A 23374-nucleotide genomic window follows, 5' to 3' on the forward strand; every position below is an offset into this window, starting at 1 on the left:
GTAATTTAGACATTGTACCTCTCAATGAAGGAAGTTAAAAGGAGAAAGAAGAAGAAGAAATTCAAAATTAAACAAAGAAACTGGTACTAGGCACACCCAGTGGCCACCACAAATAGACCTACGTAGAAGAAAAATGTAGTAGGTAGCAGTGGTACATTCCTACAACCATGCGAAGTTTTGTTGCAAATAGGCTGATACCTCTTGGGGGTAAAAGTTAATACTGTGACCCAACAGACAGTGAAAATGAAAATGGGGAAATCAGTAGTCTCCGATTTTCCTGAAATGTTAATATGTGAAACTGTGATAGAATCTGAGGAATACATATTTTTTACTTATTTTTTATTTTAATTTTCACTCGAGATATAGCTGTTCAAAGTTGACCATTTGGCAGCCATTTTGCATGTCAATTTTTTAAAATTGCAATATCTTCTCAACAAATAGAGATAAATTGATGAATCTTTTTTATTTTGAAGTATTTGTGATTCTACATATTATAAACAAATAATATCTCCAAAACTAACATTGGAACAGTAATTAAAAAATAAACCATTTTTTAAAAAAATGTTAATCTCAAAAATTCTGAAAATATTACAGGAGTTGTATATCTAAGGGTACTACATATCCTGAAGGGGGAGCACGCCATTTTGCTTCTCGAATATTTAATGATTTTTTTTTTTTTTTTAAAAAATCAAACTTCGGACAAATTTGGAACCATGGAAATATTCTGGAACAATCTGGAACCTTCTAGATAATTCCAGAATGTAACAGAACCTTCTAAAACATTCTGCAACCTTCCACATAATTCCAGATTGTTACAGAAACTTCCTGAATTTTTCAGCATATAAAATTCAAAGTTCAGTTGTCAACAGGCAAACAAAGAGACCAAATTTGTGATCCAGCAATACTTGAAAGCTTTTGTGCAAGGATTACTCATTGTAGGTGATTACATAGGATCTCAATTCATAAGTTTTGTAACCAATCTGCTGAGAGGAAAAAATGGTTTCACAATGAGGACAGAACAGAATTACATGCGCAGATTACGGTAATGTGAACAAGAAAGTGTGTTACAAAACAAGCAAAAGACCAGACTTTATTGTGGTTGGCGATCTAAGTGATGCGTTTTCTGAGAGGTTTCCTATTGAAGGAGTGAATCCAAACCATCACTTGTGTTCCAAATGCTACAATAGATTATGGATGAAGAATACGAGCCACCTTCTACTGCTGCAACTGAAGATAGCAGTGACACACCCCTTGTCTCTGAAAATGAAGAGTTGCAGCAGCTAAATACAGCAGCATTAGCAGTTGACCTGTTAGAAAGCCTGGTTACCTGAAAGGCAATCCACAATCTTATGTAAGAAGAAAACTAAAAGATCTTGTAACAGCAGTAGATATGTCAACTGGAAGGAGTCTGTTCAGAATTTTTCAAGCTGAATCGACCTCCCCTTTGGCAGAACATAATGTTATTCCACAATGTGAGTGTTGTGAATTATGGTTAAAAAATATAAATACAGCTGTTGAGTCATGCCCTACTTCCAACCAAACGGTTCAAGTTATGTCTATTGTTCCCAGATCCGTTACTAAACAGCAGATATTAGAACACATCCCAAATTCTACCAAACACATGATTGACAAATCACGAAGACTGGTGGTGGAGAAAGGATTTTTTGGCATACCAGACCTCTACTGTGGACATCCCATTATGGACAAGGACTTACAGACATCAGCATCATTTTACACAGATGATGAATGGGACTGTACAAGGCAGAGTGCTAATAAAAAGGATACTGTTACTGTGCTAGAAAATGGTCAAAGAATTCCCAAAATAAAACGCTATATGGCAATAAGTATTAGTGAAACATACAGATCTTTTAAACATGAGTATCCAGAAAGTTAAGTAGAACAACATTTTTCTCTTTGCATCCTAAGTGGGTAATATGACATCTAACAACAGATGTTTGTGTGTGTGTGTACTGTTCAAACTTCAATCTCTGTGTAGTTACCCTGAAAAACCTGCTGCAAGAAAATGAATGTTTGGACAGTCTTGTGAGTAAGGTGTTATCATTAGTTGTGTGTCCTATGGAGAGTTAATCATGCTTATTACAAGGATGTCACAAATGTCCAGGTCAGGGTGGAGTAACTCTACAAAGCTTATGATTTGAAGAAGTAACAGAAGAGAATGATATGGATTAGTGGGCAAGTTCCCCTTCAGTGGAAGGAAATTGTTAATTGTTATAATTCCAATCTTTAAACCAGGAAAAACACCAGATGTTCTAAAAATTATCGGCCAATATCACTAGTGTCATGCTTAGCCATCATTTATGAGCATCTTATACTTCATAGAATTACGTGGTGAATTGATAGGCACATATTTTTGGTAATAAAAAAGCCAAATTTCGGTATAAAAACTGAGTCAATTTCGGGTTCAAAAGCGGTAAATAAAATAAAATATCGGTGTTATAACGGTGAAAAATTGGATCAAAAGTGGTATATAAAAAGACATTTTGGTTTTAAAATTGTGAATATAATCCTAAATTTGATTTAAAAACTACACTTATTCCACAGAATTAACATTTCACTTCTAATAGCCCATTTATGTAGTTATCCGAGTATTAAGTTTATTTCTGTGTAAAGGAGTCAATTTTTGTTTCTCCAATATTAACAGCAGAATTAATCAATTTTCCGGGAATTGCATAACTCTCAGGATAATTCAGACCTCAGAAGGTGCCGGTCGGTGAATAAACCCTAAATTTCGTGTTTAAGAGTTAATTTCGCTTTTTGCAGTTCATTTCGCATTATTTCGTGACAAAATGTGGTCACAAAATACATCTCTCACCTTTCAAAAACATGAAAAATTAACACTAGAATGTGTTTTTTTCAAATTTCGTTTTTTCGTCAAAAACTAAATATGCATGCCCCTGTGAATTGAATATAACAATATATTGCCAAAATATCAAATGGGGTTCACAGGAGGAATGGGGACAATAGATGTTTTGACTACACTTATTTTGGACATATGGTTGTCAATTATTTGTTGTGAATTTTGTATAGTTGTTTTTCTGGATCTTTCTAGTGCATACGATGCAGTTCTTATAGATTTGCTTGTAAAAAAACTAAAATATCTCAATCTTCCTAAGCAATTTATTATAAGTATAGTGAGAAAAAATTATGTTTGGTAAGGTCATCAACTTTCGAATGCTCACACAACTAGTCAAGTACTTCCGCAAGGTGCGGTGTTACGTCCAATATTACTTAATTTGTATACTTACGATCTTGGTAAACAAGTATTGGATTATTGCAATATGCAGATGATATTGTTATACTCCCTCTGTCCCATAATTATAGTCCGGTATGCCAAAATGGTAGTACAGGAATGACAGACGAAGAGGCAGATGGAAAGCACAATTTGTACTGATCCTTGAGTAATAAAGTTGTATGACTCATTCCCGTGTTTCATGTACTCCAATGTAACAGTTTGAATATCGGGCAAGTATTATGAGACATCAAACAAAGGTGTACCGGACAATAATTGTGGGACAGAGGGAGTATACAAAATCAGAAAGAATCTCTCTGATGGTAGAGAGAAAACACAACTGGCTTTAAAAGAATTATGCACATGGTGTGATAACAATGACATAAACATTAACGTAGAAAAATAATCTGTAATTGTGTTCCATAAAAGAAGATTACACACTCCAGTTATGTTAGACATTAATGGATCACACATAAAACAAACTTGGACACACATTTTTTGGCATTATGTTGGATGATACATTGAAATGGAAAGCCCAAGTAGAACACATGGAAGAAAAGGCACTCAAGGCATTTAACATTATAAAATGCCACACAGTCAAGAAAAAGTGGGGAGCAGATCCTAAACTACTCCACATTGTTCACAAGCAAATGCTAAACTCAAGATTAGAATATGGCTCTTTCTTGATTAAAAGTAACCTAAGTTGGGCATTTGGAAAAATATCTTCTAACCTAAGTTGGGCATTTGGAAAAATATCTTCAATACAATATCATAGTTTATGTAGAATCTTTGGTCTACGGAAAGGAACACCGAAACAGGCTACGCTTGTTGAATTGGGAGAACCACAATTTCATCTAAGGGCACAATATCTTGCGAGAAAATTCTTAATGAAAAATATGTCTTCCATATCTAGTATGATAATACCAAAACTATCACTTTTACAAACCTTAATGTCAACCCATACAGCTAAATATACAAGGAGGAGTTAAATGAAAACTTTAAAAGTGTCATAAAATGTTTAATATTTATGCTATTGTGATGAGATTTGGTGGTGCTGTTGCTCGTACTTTACTTTCTCTCCAATAGGTGATAAGAGTGTTGGTGACCAGTCGTCGTTGTAGGAGCAGTTTCAAGATGGCTGCCCAACTAACAACATGCACCAAGGAAGAACAGCGTTCTGTGATCAGATTTTTGACGAGTGAGTGTATTAATCCTATGGATGTTCATCGTAGAATGAAGACGCAGTATGGTGAAGTTTGTGTGTCACAGCAACAGGTATATGAGTGGAGTAGGAAATTGAGAAGTGGTGCGACATCTGTTGCAGATGCTCCTCGCCCAGGCCAAGCACATCGAGTTGTGATGCAGGAGAATATAGCGGCTGTTGAGACCGTTCTACAGGATGATTGCCGAGTGACAGTAGATGAAATAGCTGCCATTATAGGTATTAGTCATGGTTCAGCACATAGCATCATTTATGATGTGCTCCTGTTTCGTAAAGTGTTGGCCAGGTGGGTACCACGTCATCTGACAAGACGAGCTGAAAATGCAACATGTTGATGCGTGTGAGGAACTTTTGCTGCACTCCAAACAAAAGGGTAATTACTTTTTTAAGAGACTTGTAACTGGAGATGAAACATGGGCCTATTATTGCATTTCCGAAACAATGAAAACAAGCATGGAATGGAGCCATTCATTTTCCCCTAAACTTAAAAAAGTTTCGTTCACAAGCATCTGCCAGTAAGGTCATGCTGACCCTTTTCTGGGACCAAAACAGCATTATTCTGGAGCACTACATGCCTAGGGGACACAGTAACTAGTGCTTCATATTGTGATCTCATGAACTATCTGAAACCTGCAATAAGGTCACAGTCACGTGGACTGCTGTCATCAGGTGTCATTTTGCAGCATGACAATGCTAAGCCACTTACTGCCTGAATGACTGTTGCTACAATTAATGACTTGCATTTTGAGTGCCTACCCCATCCTCCTTACTACCCAGATTTGGCCCCAAGTGATTAACACTTGTTTGGACCACTTAAGGAGGCTCTAGGAGGACAGAAGTTCTGTTCTGATGACGAGGTTATGCAACCAACCAAAATACTTTTTTACAGGGCATACAAGCACTTTGAAAACGATGGGAAACTTGCATTCAATGTGGAGAAAATGTAGAAAAATGATAACCATTTGTTTCACTTCCACTGAATACATATATTTTTACAGCACTTTTAAGGTTTTCATTTGACTCACCCTCGTAAATTAAATCTTCCTATCTTATTCACAGCATACAAGTCGATTAAGGGTTTCATACCGAAAGTTATTAGATTTTCAACATCTCTGTGTTTTACGACAAGACTATTTTAAATTAGCAACAGTACTTCCCATTCACTTTCCTCCATATCCAGATAAAGATACACGAACATCAATGTCAAGTATAGTGAACAACATATTCATGGAATATGTACATTCTGCAGTGCATGAAGATTATTTTATATGTACAGACACATCAAAGTCCGTAGATGGTAACACTGGAGCTGCAATTTATTGCAATAATCTAATGGAATACAAAACCTACCCATTACCAGCAGAATTTTCAATATTCACGGCAGAAGCGTTTGCTATTCATCAAGTGTTGTTGTATATACAGAGAAAAAACCTCAAGAGAGTAGTGATCGCCACTGATTTAGCGTCAGTTTTACACTCCCTGGGGTCAATAACAGCTGATTACTACGTAGACTGGTACATTGTTACCATAAAAATTTTGTATCACAAACTAACCAACTCAGGTTACAGTATTTCTTTTGTCTGGACCCCCTGGGCATACATCCATAGAAGGAAACCACATAGCAGATGCATTAGCCAAGAAGAATCAAGTCACCGACGCTTCGGATTAAATTTTCTGCAAAAGCGCTAGTGTCACATGCTAAAACAGAATTGTTGGAAAGTTGGTAGAAACAATGGACAATTACAGAGAAGACTAATGGGTAAAAATACTATTCAATTCAACCACTTATACCCAAAAAACCTTGGTATCAAGATATTAATCTTTCAAGAAATTCTTTAACAAGTCTTCTTAGATGTCAGCTACATTACACCCTAGCCCCTAAAGACTTGTACACTACGAAGATTGTGCAATCCCCAATCTGTGAGTGTGGTGCAACTGAAGGAACACCTGATCATATTATATTTGAATGTCGTCTTACTGTAACTACGTGTGATTATTTCTTAAGAGATCTAAAAGAAGCAGGATATAATGGGGCATATGCCTTGTCAACACTTTTGAGGAATTAAACTTAAGAAAATAATAAATGTACTTACCAACTACGTACATTGTAAGAGAAAATATTGTATTATAAAATTAAGAAATATAAAACAAATGTTAACTGGTGCATAGTTGAAAAGCTAAAACCAAATATATATTTATAAAAAACCTGATCACACATCACTGAATAACAAGTTCCTCATTATTAAGCTACTGCAACTTTACTGATTAACCTGCACATTTCCATGTCAAAGAATAAATAGTGGTAATTGAACTAATATATAACTGTAATGCATATCATACCTCCAGGACCTTGCACATTCTGTGGATCAGGTTGTTGGAAGTCTGGGCCCATTCCTGCATCAGGAGGGAAATCCAAGGGTGGTTCGTCCATCTACAAAAAATAAGAAATGGAAACTTGTTACACGGATTGTCTTACTTTACTCATTAAGGAAGAAATAACTTCAGCTGAAGTCTGTGTACTATGTACAGTCAGAAGAAAATTGCAATTGTTAGGACTTACTGAAATGTATGCTGAAATCTTACAACTACACCATCTTGAGAAAAAAAATATATATCATGGATTGCTTACTAATTTTTACCATTATCTAAATTCCCGAGGGAAGAAAAATATAACATGTAACAAGTTTATGGTGTGTTTGCATGATTTTTGCAACAGCAGCAATTTTCATCTGGCTGTACAGTGGGATGCACAAGTATTTCTCAGAAAATTGTCCATGACTATCTTCATTAATTTTTCTCTTGCATCCTGTGAGTTGTGCAGCACAACACATTCTGGTGTTTTCTTTCAATTTTTCAAACTCTCATTGCGTAAATCAAAGAGAATAAACATGGTGATGGGCAATTTTCTTGGTAACACTTATGCATTACACGGTACAAGCAAATAGACAAAGTACACTTAAGAATAGCCTTCAGTAAATAAGGATATTGCACACTTCAGCTTTCAGTTTATGTATTCTACACCTCAAGAATAGTTATGTTGTTGGCAGATGAATTTTGTGAGCATAATTATGTGCAAAAATAACTAAGGACCTGCTGAAAATTCCACAATAATTGCAACACCATTCTCACAAAGCCTTGCTAGACAACTGTGTGTGCTGCGTGGCATGATTGGAAAGAATGAGGAAGTTTAAGCGTCAGCATGAGCTAGAATGCGGAATGGTGCGAGTGCAAGATGTGATAAGGGTGTTGACGTAGAGAAGTGAATGATCGTAGTTTGGTGGAAAGGGAAGAACAAGGGTAGAGGAGTTGAATTAGAGCCCGCAATGGAATAGCGTCGATTCAGGAGAAGGTCCTCACTCATCCCAGATAAATTGTACCAACCTAGCACCTAAATGTGAATCTGTCTGTCATCGTACAAGTTATTAGAAATGTGGGAATAAGTGGGTATTTTGTAATTAGACTACATAAATTCATAGGTACTTGTTTGTTCCCTTGTATCTTGCTGATTATTTTAACTTTTGCATATATGTAAGTCTACTCTTTGCTGGGAATTCTGATGTAGGATATCATTGAGCCACAATACATGTAAAATGTCAATGATTGATACAGATATATGAAAAGCTTGGTATAAATCAAGGAGGCCCTGGCTACTTTGTAGCTATGAAAATTCACACATTTTATTTCTGTTTATAAAAAAGGAGAGTATTTTGACTTGAAGTTCAGGAGAAAGGGGGCAAATGAAATCAAGCAATAATACACTCAAATTCATTTCCATGGGAAAACAATGTTAGCACAGATTTGTTAGTGTAATGTCGGAATATGAAATCAAAGTTCTACTTCGAAAAATAAATAACTTCCTGCACCTCCTTAGAAATAAGCCTGCAGGCAGCTTTGAACGTACATATGACACTTCATTTCTATTCCAGCCAACTACATTGAGTATAAGATAAAAATAGAGAGACCATTTTACAGGTTAAACACGTAAAAATTAGATGAAGTTTATTTTCAAAAGGTAGGATTCACAAGTTCCTCACATGTGAATTGAGCCCGTGCACAACTAATGAAAGATTTATTCATCCTGGAATCTGCATTCAACAAGGAGAAATTCAATAATGAGAAAGATTAAAAAGTTATGCTATTCTTGTAAAATATAGTGTGTAACATGAAAAGGGGACGTGATGATCACTTGGGGAAAAAAGTCTGAGAAACTATAAAGAAATACTGGTAACTATAAACCAAGCAAAGCCAAATTATGGAAGTAAAAGATCTCTCTCTGATAAAGCTACAATTAGCACATTTAAGGATATCTTAGCAGTGGATCCAATCAATTGGTTATTGGTGAAAACTGGATGATGACATACATGCAAATTAGGTGCTAATTCTATGGATATTCCTATAGATAGTATCCAATTTGATGCCATAAAATGTACGAAATGAAAGAAATCTTGTTTATATGAGGAAAGAATGTTACACACATGCAAAATATAAAACAAGGGATCAATTTCTTGCTGTCCTTGTTTTAAAGGACCAATGTTACTGTGGAATTTATGAACTATAACATTAAACATTTTTGTGTATCAGTTATCAGAAGTTTCTTTCTTTGAAATAGCAGATTTTTAGCAATTGAATTGAGAAGAGGCTTATAATAGTAAGTCCACGAGTTCAGGTACTATATAAAAGAAGATTCTGTTCGATTAATTAATCATTGCGGACAAAATTAATATTAACTTAGAATAATTCTTCACCAGGATGCCATAAATTGAAGGAATGTTCTTTAAATTCAAATGTCATGTTGCAGTAAATGTTATAAATGTATCCAAAGACATTTCTTTTACAACTTTGTAATATAAAATACACCTGACAGTATGTGTAGAAATTGAGTGCCAAGGAAAGGATAAGGGATGGGATAAATCCATGTGAAAACCTGATTAAGGGGGCTGCTATTGGGTAGGCAACTGATGATCACACCATCTGAGCTAATTAATCTTACTCTCTTTAATTACTTCATCCCAAACAAATGTATTGAGTACTGTAATAATTTTTAACTCGTGCATATGCTTTTAAGTGTTGAGGACATTTGTACACGATGAAATAGAAACAAAAAAGAGTCATATTTTCAAGGCAAGGAACAATATGAGATAAAGTGATTGCAAACATCATAGAAAGTTCAATAACCCTTACGGTTAGAAACAATTTAAAAAATAACCTGCCAACAACTTATCTGATACTTCGATATATTTCATCTTATTTTAAGAACTTACTGAGACAATGTAAACATATTCAATAGTGAAGTAACTTATCCATTTTACACGATTTACTTACCACATCAATAGATTTTATGCCTAGTTTTAGGATCTGTAGATATCATCTTCCAAGGCAAATACAGGCAAATTCCTGAGACAATCTTCACCACATAAACAAAATCTCTCTCTCTTTCTTTTGTGATTCTAAGAAACTATGCCAAATACTAGAGCATGGGACATATTGATTGACACAATTTATCAGTGCCAGTTGACAGACATTTGTTAATAGCTTTTGCACAAATATTTTAAGTTTATCACTTTATGTTTAGGCCCATAAGAATGTGTGTGTGGACAAAATGGCAGGAACAGTTTCTTCTAGGGATGCTCAGATATTAAATTTTGGCAGACACTGATAAAGTACAGATAATCGATCCAATATAAAATTCCAAATGGTCTTTAATAAATGTTTGTTTTCAGGTGACTGCAGTGCAGAAGTTCCATATTTAGACATTTACTTTTTAAAAAGTAGGGCATGAAGATTATCACTAAAAATTATAACAAAATGGCAGAATTTTGCACTAAATTATAAGGTATTTATAGATATATCGGATAGGTAAAATAATCAGCAATTTTACCGATAAATCGATATGCCTTGTCGGCGGATTCTGATAGAGTACCGATTAATCTGTCCTATCCCTAGTTTCTTCATTAGCACATTGCACCAACTTATAATTGTAAATGCTGTATTTTGTAAGATATGATGAAACTGTTTTCAGAAGTTAACATATCGTTTTAGAGGAACTGCTCTTGTTCTCTTCTACCGTTCTGGGTTCTAACAACCACATTAACTTTCAATGGAAACATTGCAACCCAGAAGTATCTGTAAATGTACACATAATTATTTATTGAAAAATCATCAGGGTTCATGGCTTAGTGCACTGCGACGTAATTTTTGGCAATTTATTTAATGTGTGAATCATATAATGCTTCTTTGACATGTCTACTTTAAAAACAGTAAAAGTGCGCACAATATTGCTCATAACTCCATGAAAGGCTAGAGATAGATAGAGAAGTGGAGAGAGAAAATATAACCCAAAAATAAAGATTGTTAATGAGTCCTTACATTGCCGTGAAACACAATAAGAATTCATTAACATTCCCCAAATAGAGATTAACAATAGATACTGACAATTCTACAAATACATTATATCCTAATAGGTATCTATGCAGTTTAAAATTATTACAAACTAATTACTCTTCAAGCACATACAATTTTAAATTAAATTTCTAATACCATTTTAACGTTGATTAACTTATTATTCTGAGAGTGAGAAGTTTATAATGGTAGTAACTTTGGCTTAATTTATGCATAATTGCTTTGAATCAAATATTGGTGGAAACTAATGGAATACAGCTGATGAAAGTAAGGATGATGACGAATAAGATTCTCAGAATTTTAAGTAAATCAAAGTTACTTTTGTACAAAATAGCGATGTGCACAATCCATATGTATGCATATATACACAGCATGAAAAGTGTTGCAAGCCCCTAATGATATTTTACATTCAGCATTATTGAATAATTATTTATTTGTACATTTGCTCACCAAATACTAGAGTAATGTGTGCATTTCCGATAATATGAGGCATATTTCAAAAACAAAAGGCCAATTATTTACAAAAAGTTACTGGCAACAGTGATTGGATCACATCTGCGCAGTAACAACTGGTCAATTGGTGAACCAATCATATTTTCTCTAGTCAGCTGTTGGTTACTGTGTAAGATAGAATGTTTAAAAATGGGTGTGTAATTACAATATCCCGTCAGTTGCGAAGTACAGTCTATGATTCAATTTCTTAACACCAAATTGATAATGGAGCCAAAATTCGAGAAGAATTGTGTGAAAGGTATGGTCAGAGTGTAATGAGTGAAGGAAAAGTTTGGTATGGAAGGCCGTACAAATTTTCATGATGAAAAGAGGTTTTGGTGGACTTTATGGAGCCAAGCCAGGGAAGACAATCAATGAATGGACAGAACTCAACATGAGCCCCAAAGAAGATTATACTGGCTGTGTGTCCAGATACCAGGTGTGCCATGCAAAACCGACGACATGAAATGCTGCACTCAGGAAATGTTCTTATCCATGAAAGGTAGACCACACACTCTCCAGACGATTCAGAGGTTTGGACCGGAACTTTTTGATCACCCATGTATAGTCTGGACCTTGCACCTATTGACTATTACATCTTCCTTCAATTCAAAAAGTGGCTTGCACTTCAACGATTTGGAGAAACTGAGTTGTTGAAAAAGGCAGTGTCACGTGAGCTGAACTCGAGCAGAGAACCTCTATGGAGAGGGTAAAAAAAAAAATCCATGGTACCAAAAGTGCTTGAAAAATTGAAGTAGATGTGTAAGTGTTTGTAACCACTAATACAGTGTTGCTACACTTCTTTTCTTGTTTGATATAATCGGACCTTGAAATGTGCCTCGTACAACACTGTCATGCCAGTGTCTGAACCATCCTTAGTACATCTAGACGGAAGCCAATATGATGCAAGTTAATTTTGTCGGGTAATGACAGTGCATCAAGTCCCATCTCTACATGGGCATTATACATGAGAATCCATTATAATTCTCTCTAAATATTCCATTTTATTTTAGACCACCACTGAAGATGAGATTTAAGTATGACTGCTACATAGCAGTCAACATCTAAAAACTGGGTGTTGAAAACACTTTTTAAACTGTGTTATGCAATTGCATAATAATGGATTGGTATGAAAGTAAAGACAACCTGAAATTTCGGCAAGTCCATATATCTATACCATTAGGATTCTATTCTAGATGAAGTCCAACACACACGCACAACAAATATACGCAACAAATCCTTGATTATTTTACCTGAAATGGATTGATTCCTCAACATTAAAGAATCATGAAAGTAGAATTTTGCAAATCTGAGACCTAGATAATACAAACAATCTTTATATTCTTCTCACACTGAATACTTTTCATGCCGTTTCTTGTAACAAATTAAGACAACTTAAAACACATGCTAAAAAAAAGATAATATGTATGCAAGTATACACATAAAAGAAAAAAAGAACTAAAGCAAACTGAAATAAAAAGATACATTACAAGAAAAGACAGTGTGCAATTCAGCATAACCCAAAAAAATGGAGGAAATTGATTTAAAATATTTATATCAATAGATATTGCTGTTCTGTACTACTAAACAGCAGTGAATGTATACAGAATAGCCAACTAAATTATTTGTGTAGTTCAAATTGTGTATTGTTACGAAACTTTGGTATTATAGCAATAACAATTTTGTTGATTCCTTAGAATGTCCGTTCTTTTGAGTTCGATTGTAATTCGTTTTGTATGTTATAAACAAAACATAAATGGCATTATGTAAAAGCCTAAATGAAGTTTTCCACGTCCGAAACATGTAATTTGTGTTTTATTTCGCTGGAAGATTCAAGTCCTTACCTCTGTGAGGAAAGACAAATCGGTCCACAGTAGTACTAAGCTTCTTTCAAACAAAAGAGCATATGCCAAAGGTATTATTTGTTAAAACGTACATGGGAGTATCAGCACTACGGGCTATCTGCACCCATCTAAAGACCCAGGGGGAATCTCCCTTTAATAAAATCTAAGAGAGATTTAAAATTCAGGAAAATTATCTTAAGGAAATAAAATGGCTGATTGAAAAGCCTACATGAGACAAAACACACGCATGTTAAAGTCCAGAGTAATGACCTTAAGACATAGAATTGCAGACAAAAATTTTGCAGGACAAACACAAGCACATCAAAGTGGTGCAGTTGGAGATAAAATCATTATTAGATGCCAGCAAGCTGTGTGCTGCAAAAAAGTCGAACCACCATTCAACAGAAAACAAATCGCACGGGAGACTCTGGCTATAGTGGATATACACAGTGTCTATATGCCTGACAAGAGGATGTCGAACGCTCGAAATAACATCATGAGACAGATATAATGGAGGATCCAACCACGGCAACAGATGGACATAAGTAAGATGGAAATGGCTGATTTGCACAGGTGCAAGTTCCCCAAATTGGCACATCCAAAACCCAATTATCAGCATGATGGCACTCAAGCCACTGCAGTCTTGGAGATACGATGAGGATTGCTGCCACCTAAATAGTAGTTCCCAGAAGACAGCACAAACTTCAGAAAGTGGCACTGACATCTGGAGGTGAGATGGCGCACACAGTTGCATCTGCCAGCACAATAACATGACCAAACAATCATACAAACACAACCATGTCATAATGTCATGCACTAAAAGTCAGCAGATTTTGGAGTGGTGGAAATAAAATTGAGCCATAAGTGATGTGTCAGAGCTGAAGCACACATCTTAATGTAATTTGTTCAAATGAAATTTGTTGTTTCATTATACGAGGGTCATCCAGAAAATAAAGACCCTTTGGTTATATTATACAAAATGAAAAACACAATATTTATTGAAAAAAAAAACAATTCTGTTACATACCTGAAGCTTCCTTCACTTCTCTACCTAATCACCACCTACATTTAAACAATTGTCGTATCTGGGAACGAGCTTCAGAATTCCCATGTTATACCCTTCTGCCACCAGTTCATTAAGCCAGGTGGTCACTGCATTCAAACAAAAGACCGCTCGCGCATTTCCGCAAAAAGGCACTACGATCCATGCAAATCGTTATTGTGAGACTCTAAGAAAACTACGGCGAGCCATCCAAAACAGGAGGCGAGGAATGCTTTGTGGAGGAATTGTGCTTCTGCACGACAATGCCCACCCTCACACTGCTGGTGCAACTCAAGAATTGCTGGATCAATTCGGATGGGAAATTTTTGATCATCCACCCTATAGTCTGGACCTTGCTCCTAGCGATTTCCAGCTTTTCCCTAAGCTGAAAGAGTTTCTGGGCGGTAAACGTTTTGGAAGTGATGAAGAATTGGAGAATGCAGTGATCACCTGGCTTAATGAACTGGCGGCAGAAGAGTATAACATGGGAATTCTGAAGCTCGTGCCCAGATACGAGAAATGTTTAAATGTAGGAGGTGATTATGTAGAGAAGTGAAGGAAGCTTCAGGTATGCAACAGAATTGTTTTTTTTTTTTTTCAATAAATATTGTGTTTTTCATTTCGTATAACCAAACGGTCTTTATTTTCTGGATGACCCTCGTAGTTTGAACTTAGTAGTATTAGGCGCATCCAGAAAGTAAGTTTCCCACTCGCCCACAGGTGGCACGCCATGCGTATTGAAACCGGTCTTGCGCATGCGTGAGGCACATGCCATGGCTAGTGAATGTCCTAGAAGATGCCTCCCGAAAGTCCTCAGTAGCATCACGGCAGCGATGAAACATGGCGTCTCTTATTCCATCTCCCACCACGTGCTTGAAATTCATCATCAGCTGTGCCAGGTGTATGGGCCAGACGTCATGAGTAAGCAGATGGTGCAGGACATTTACTGAAGGCCGACAAAATGTGCATGACGACGAATGCAGTGGACGGCCATCGGTCATTATGGACGAGCTTGTGGAGCAGCGCATATTGGAGAATCGTCGCGTCACGATCACGGAACTCAGCAGCCATTTCCAGCAGATTTCTTGGTCGTTGTTGAACGACATTGTTACAAAACACCTTGTTCCGGAAATTTTGTGCCCGGTGGGTGCCAAAACAACTGACACCCGAACACAAAGAAAAATGCATGGGCACGGTGCTGACATTTCTGCAGTGTTACCATGATGATGACGATTTTCTGAACTGGATCATCACAGGGGATGAAATGTGGGTAGCATATAGCACCCCAGAATGCAAGCAGCAGTCCATGCATTGGCATCACAGTGGATCTCCATTTTGCTATTCACTGTGGTTTTGATTTCATACCCTATCGAAGGTTCAAAAAAATAGCCATCGTAAGATACAATATTACTTATTAAAAAAATTATTATGCAAACCTAATCTAATGTTCAGTAGATTACAAATATCTAATGCCGAATTCTACAGCATTGCTTGATTCTGTTTCCTACAGTATCTTCACAAGAACTACAATCATCATCCACTGTGCAACTGAGTGAAAAACTGGTTAACCAAATACATATAAAAACAAACATCAATCAGGAACTAATCTCAAGGTAATATTTTCAGTGTAATAAAATTCTAAGTCTGATCTTTGTCATATTCAAGCTGAAGAATAATTGTACAGACAACGACGTTAGTAATAAGGTGTGTTTATACACCATATATTGATACACTTGTAGGTTTATTTGTATCTTCTGCAAATATGCTGTATAAAGAAACAAACTGCTGAAGTACAAAGTGAGGTTGAGGGTACCATGCTTCTCATGCGATCTATGAGCATGAGAGACGTTAAGTTTGAAAGTTTCCACTGAAAAATTCAGTTTTTTTGTAAGCTAAGATTTGTTAGGATAACTGACCATAAACAGAACCATTCACATTTTACACAAAAGCTCAAATTTGTGCATGGTTGGGCAGAATAAATAGCAGGATATAAACAGGGTAGCATTTTGTAAATAATAGAAGTATATATTTCAACATACCATGAAAACATAGGTAACGATGTCATATTGTCATCACAAACCATAATCTAATCACTTTGTCTACAATATGACACTGGGTAGGTGATCATCATTACATTGAATGCATTCCTCCAAGTGTCAAATGAAAGTATGCATAACACAAACGTTAGCATGTCCAAGGGGATTTCTTGTATGACTTCTCATGTATGGTAGACAATGGTGGAATGCATGCAGCGAACACTTGACTCTTCAGGTACCACAAGAAGTCCGGAGTAATCAAATCTGGTGACTGTCTGATTAGTGGTGATCAGGAACTTTATCATGATGTTCCAGTCTGAAAGGATGACTGAAGATTCTTTGCACTGAGATAAGACACACATTATGCTTGAAATTAGTCTTCATAACAAAAGTGGAGTGCTGCATAGACCGCAAAGCCATACTCACTAATGGCAGTCCTTCCCCTTTCCCGCACACATACTTATTCCGTGGAGTCTCACTAGGCTCGTCATTCTGTGATGAGATGGTATGTTTAAATATATTCTTCTATTACTTGCAATATGCTGGACTGTTCATACATTACTACTCTTTCTTCTAAACCCTGGATGTAGCATCATTTTCTGCATTGTAGTATGACATTCTCATCACAAATATATCAAATGGAGGGGGAGTAATTGATAAAGGATCCTTTATGTACAAGATATTGTTTATGGATATTTTGTTGCACCATGTTCGAATGCAGTCTTGGTACATAATTTCATGTTCAACAAAACTCACTCAAATGTTTATATCTGACACCCTGGCAGTTATATAACTCTGCAGGATGTTATGTACAATATAAACAAATTTTTACAGCATGTAGACGGATATCAAGATAAGCAAAACTGGAAAACTGAGAAAATCTGCAACCAACTACAATCTCTAATGATGATTAAGAAGGTTAGCACTGTCAGATCTCTCATATTTTCTCTGAGGGTTCATCACTAGTACATAACCTTCAGCAAGTTTGCTAATAACACAATCAATTTCAGAAATTCACTTTTCGAATACGATACAAAAAACGAGAGACATTTTCTGTTTGTACTGGAAACATCACCCAATAGTTCCAAACAAACTGCGTTCCGACAATTAAATAGAAAATGGGACTTAGTGTATGCACTAGCTTGTTGATACTTTTTATCTAAAAAAAATCCATGCATTTCAATTTCTAAAGCAATCGAAGATCGCAAATTTTTAGTCATCTCAACATAAAAGATGGTCCTCAAGAATTAGTACAAAAAAAGAAGAAAAGGAATCATTCAAAACTGACACATGGCTACATGAAATTTATTCATGGCTGTTGGCTTTACACTGTCGCTTTCAGTGATTATACTGATCCACCACAATCCAAGTTTATGTTGTTTTCATTATGACCTCTACTGGCATTGATACATTTCTGCAGGCACTCCCAATAATTCTGCAGGATGTTCCGTGAAACTCAAAAAACTGCAACACATGTTCTGCTGGCAAAGAACCAATTATTATTAGAGACTTTGTTGCAGAGCTATATGGACTTGTTCAATGTTTTCAGGAGTACAGATAGTGTTTTGGTGACCCTCATGTTCCTTATCAGTGACTGAACATGTTTGTTGCCACTTTTTCAAACGAGATATCTTTCTTGTGCCTGGAACATGGAAATGGAGATTCTTTCAACGGCACAACATGCTGCACACCTATAATTAGGGACCCTTATTTCACAAACACAATGACACCGAAAAGAGTCATTTAGTGAAGAAAAATAGTTTATGTGCAGTGACATATTCTAAACATCTTTTTTATCCATCCAAAATCGTGAAATAACTCAAATTTGGAATAAAATATGAATTTTGGTATTTTTCTTGATTTTTAACATATTTTGTGATTAAAAAATTAAATATACAACCATGCACATATGCACATTTTCAAAATTTTATCCAAAAGAAAAGAATGGTGCATGTTATACTGGTTTAATGCATAAGTTTGCAGCATTTTCTTTCACCGTGGCAAAAGTATTTTTATTATATACTAATTTGAGATGAACAAAGGACTTTCTTTCATTGTCTGCCTTTACCCTATGTTAAACTCAGAGAGAAGAATATGTCGGAAATGTTTTTTTAACTCACTGGACACTTATTGTTCTTTAGCCCATAAATAACACAGTCTTTCTTCAAATCTGTAAAATTCAATTGATATTCACAAGCACAAAAATGCCACTCCAATTGATGAACATTAAACGATAAACAAACTCCTACACTGCAGTGTTACCATACCAAACATAAACGCTACGAACTTATGCATCGACCAAATACATGAAAATAATTCCAACAGTTGCATGAAACCATCTACCATCTGTAAATGGGTGTCTCCCACAATTTTTCACCATCTATTGAAACGCTTTGTATCCCCAAGAGAAGTGGAGGAGTTCTGGTGGAACCGAGTGCACACCTACGTCACATGGGAGCCATAACATCAGCATTTGTTGTGGGAGAAACGTTTTCTGTTACTGAGCTAAGTGGTGTGGCTCTGGCGGTGATCAAGTGCACTCCTACTGTCACACGAGAGCCATAACATTGGTATTTGTCACACGAGGTACATTTTGTGTTGCCGAAAGTGGTGGTGCTGTTCTGGCTGAAATTGCATCCGCACTTAGCATCACATGGGAGCTGCCATTTCAGTATTTGTCGTGCAAGAAATAATGGATAATAATTTAATCAAAAATTGTTTCCAATGTATGAAACTGTCAAGACCAAGCGTAGATCATGTGATCTATGATTTAAAATACTGGTTTTAAAGCAAAACAAAGGTATAATTTAAGGTACATTTGGCATTTGTGATAAGATATAAACGTGAATTTTGGGCAAAATGACACTGGCGGAAAAAAAAAAGTAAAAACACAAATTTCAGAAGGAAAAAAATGACGAAAAATCAAGTTCCCTATCAATAATACTTTTACAAGTAATTTGGTTTTATGAATTCAGTATTTGTGCATTTAGCTATTAATATTGCTTGCTTGCTTTGTGATAGATAACTCAAAACAAATCCTTTAAAAGTAGAATGAAGTCAATTTCCATGGATTTTTTCCAGTCTGCACTGCACTTATAACTCTAATCACTCTTTTGCCACTGCATTTGAACCATTAACAAATGTGCACTTGAATCAATGATAGCAACTAACAGAGATATACTGTAAAAGGTAAAAAAGGTAAAGTGTTCCCCTGTGCATAGCACCACGCCATGAAGGCATATAGGGGGTGTGGGGGTAACGCCCCACACTTTCTTGATCCGGTCGTGAGTGGGGGTGATGTGATCAGCATCACGCCCCTGACCGCCTTTACCCCCAAGGGTTTCCCCCAGGTACCCATGTTATTCGACGCTGGGTGGGTGCCGGGGCTGCTTCCACCGTTAGAAAAGTTCCCGGATTTGAACCGGCCGGGGATCGAACCCGGGACCTTGAGCATGGTAGTCAGACGCGTTACCGACTGAGCCACCGCGGCCACTCTAGCTTCATCTTACAAGTTTCACTTCCCAATGAGAACTTCCTCAAAAACAATAAATATACCAGAGGTATCTTAAAGTTTTAATTATCACTGTGAACAGAATGATGTAGAAGGTTAAATGTGGTGTGTTGAACTTAAGCCTTTTCCACATAGGCACCCTTTAGAGCGCACGTTTCTTGACTGTCCACAACCCACCATTATGTAAGTAATGCGATTGCCTTGAGACCAGTCTCACTTCCATAATGACATCATATGTGTTGTCACGACGACCTCGAAGTGGTGTCTATCTCTTGGAAGAGAAAAAAGCTATTGGATGCAAGATAAGGTAAATAGGTGAGGATGACGGAAAATTTTGTAGCCACACCCACTGGCTACCACAGTCAATGATTGGTTGAAATGGGCAGGTTCATTGGCAGCTAAGAGATGGATTCCTTTGCTGATCATACTATTGTGTCTTTCTCGTGCAGTTTCTGCAGGAGGGTGCAGTAGTAAGCACTGGTTATGGGCTCACCCTTCGGAAGCTAATTGGTTAGGATTGCACACACAGCATCATCATCTTCCCTGCAGATTTCTACACCATAGCCTTTTTGGGGAGTGTTTCCACTACTTGCACATTTCTTTGGTCTCCAGACTGTACAGGCAGACCCAGCATTCATCCATAATTATGAGACACACAATTCTCTTCATCCGGCTACAACAGAGTTCACATCCACAGAGAAATTTCACGTTGACTTTGCTGCTGAAATGGGATCTGCAATCAGTGAGACTACCTTCATTCATAATCACTTCAATGGTCATTCATCGCTCTTCGAAGCAAAGGGCCTCCACTTTCTTCACACACTAGATTATACATGATTGATGGGTCCTCTTGATAGAGGCTCATCTACGAGGGACTTGTTTTTTTTTTTCAAAGTTCCTTCTCCACCTTACAACCGTGGCATATGATGGACTATCATCATCATAAACAGTTCAAAAGTTGCACCTCCATACATTATTGCACAGTCTTCAATCACACAGCCATTTTACCCTATCACTTGAATAACACACGATGTTCCACTTGCATAACCACAATAGAGAAAGAGATATTAGAGGAGAAAGGGATATTAACAAAGTAAAGGATCAATACACAGATCAATAAAATGATGTATTTAGCACAAGAGAATATGACACATTTAGTGATGTACAATAACATAAGTATCAAATAGTACATCAAAAAGCTTCTCTGGTCCAAAATAAAATGTGATTATAATAATTTGATAATTATCTAAGTGTTTGTCACATATCTGTTATTGATATAAACTAGAAACATAAATGACATTAGCCATCCTTATAAAAATAGTTTTGTGAACGAATAGCTCTACGTAAAAAAAAAAAAAAAATATTAAAAAAAATATATATATCTGAACACGGCAAATTTCTGTATGCTCGATATAAAGTCCCCAACAATGTAACTGCAATTTCACACATCAAACAATAAGATGATGCCTAATCTTTTCACAAAACATTGACATTATCATTTCCACAATATCCCTGAACAGCAGTTTTGGAATAAAGTTTTTGTTTCATGCTGGTTTTTTTTTCATCTTTATTTTCTGGCTACTGTGCAAGCCAGATTGTACCATGAACATTTTTAAATCTCTGCTGCCTCCTATTGCATTTACCAATTATCCCCTTGCGTTCTAGTATATGGCCTGAAATAGAAAGAAAAATACAGTATGTAATATTATCTACTGCAAAAATTATATATTGCTTAATCTTAACTAAGTAACATTAGAATTTAAAAATGAAAGTAATACTGCTTGCAGCTTCAAATTTAACCTGGGTTTCATCAGCTGCGATAATGTAGAAATGTTTCTACTATTTATTCTTATAAACATTGCAATCATGTAGCTGTACATTCATTCAGGTCTTTCTGATTAGTCAATACTGTGCACATACCTTTAGCACAAAAATATTCACACACAAATAAAAAGTCCTTAAAATAGTATACCTTTCTAATGCACAACAGAAAATAAACTATTTGCTTACAAACACTCACCTTCTATATGCAAAGAAATGTTCTTGGTTCTGGGTAATTGTTCTCTTCCTTGAGTGGTCTTGTTGGTAGGACAACTGACTGCCATGCGGGAGATCTAGTTTCGATTCCAGAGGTGAACGACCTCAAGAAAGAATTTTACCATCCATGTTTCTGAGACTCGGAAAGTGCCTCATCTCAGTGGGGAGTAACGGTACCCGAAACACATTATATCCAAAACAGCCAAGACTGAAAACTTGCAGTACAAAAATCTTGGCTGTGTTCTAATGACAATTGAGATACAAGGCATAATTATATTCACTCAGAACTGGTCTTTCATTTACACTCGCGCACACTTGGTGTGAAAGGTCCAAATGTTAGAAACTCGCATATCTACTAAAGCATGCTCTTGTTCTTCATCTGTCTTGGCAAACATTTCACCATACATATCGAACACAATAAAAACAATAAAGTCATTCTAATAAGGCAAACTCACTTTTCAAAGAATTGCCCTCAGTTAAGCTTATATTGGTTCAGCAAGAACGAATTTGGTAGTACAGTGTACTACTGGTACACTTAATTTAGCACAATGTAAAATCAATTTTAAAAAATGTCATCTGTACTACATAATAATACAGACCGGTTGAACTAAAAAAAAAAAAATATGGCAAACGGTATCGAATAATATCGGATGGCACCTTTCGCAAATATACCATGCAAAAAAATTATTCCGCATTATTAAGTGAGGCAAGTGTATAACGCAAGTTTCAATCTGTCTAATAGTGGATGCAAACTATGCATAGTCATGGCACGGAAGTATTCATGATTCTTTGACTGTTATATCCCATAATACATGTGATGGCACAGCAGCCTTTAAACAATAACATAAAAAGTATTTTACAAGAAATGAGTTCATGATAAATTATAAGAGTGCAAAAGAGATTTCACGGTTATAGACCTTAATAATCTTATTCGATTAAAAAAAATAGTAAGCTTTGTATTCTATATAATTAATATTCAGCTCCAAATGCACAAAGCAATATCAATATTAATTCACATACTCTTGATATCCTAAGTAAATTATTTGATAACTGAATACACATTTGTCAACATTTTTAAGCTAGTAAAACAGTGTTGGCAATATGAATAACAGAACACTGTTCTTAAATCACCAGGACATGGTAGTCACAAACACTTCTTGGTTCTAACAAATCCATTGACTTTCAATGGGATCATTACAACCAAGTGACAGTAACTGTACAATCTTACGATCTTAACATTATATGCTCACATTAGCACGATGCAATGTTTAACATATATGTACACAAACAGATAATGTTCTTATTCGAGTTCTGTGCAAATAGTTTCTCAAGATGCATGGATGCTTACACCAAACATGACCATAAGAAAAGATTGTCGTAAGACAACTAGCTGTTTAAATTTTCCTGCACTACAGAAAGATATGTTTCTCCAAACTAGATACTTCCTAAAATATACTGTGCACACGATATGCACTTAGTAACTACACATACTGTACAGATCACCGCCAAACCACTACAAACGCCAACTCATGGTGGAGTAG

The 23374-nt window shown here is 36.1% G+C and overlaps 1 protein-coding gene across 8 annotated transcripts in view; it reads right to left on the reverse strand.

The window, feature by feature from the left end:
* Window positions 1-23374, reverse strand: part of ZAP3 (protein) — a 245671-nt gene that overhangs the window by 95728 nt on the left and 126569 nt on the right. For all 8 annotated transcript variants that reach the window (XR_014440724.1, XM_083111269.1, XM_083111268.1 and 5 more), the window contains one exon: window positions 6813-6903. Coding sequence is in view for 7 of the 8 variants with exons in the window: in XM_083111269.1 (XP_082967395.1) it covers window positions 6813-6903 (91 nt within the window). In the remaining variant the exon portion in view is untranslated. The remainder of the gene's footprint in view (window positions 1-6812; window positions 6904-23374) is intronic.

The sequence above is a fragment of the Lepisma saccharinum genome, chromosome 25 (assembly GCF_977018435.1).
Source record: "Lepisma saccharinum chromosome 25, izLepSacc3.1, whole genome shotgun sequence".
Classification (NCBI taxonomy): domain Eukaryota; kingdom Metazoa; phylum Arthropoda; class Insecta; order Zygentoma; family Lepismatidae; genus Lepisma; species Lepisma saccharinum.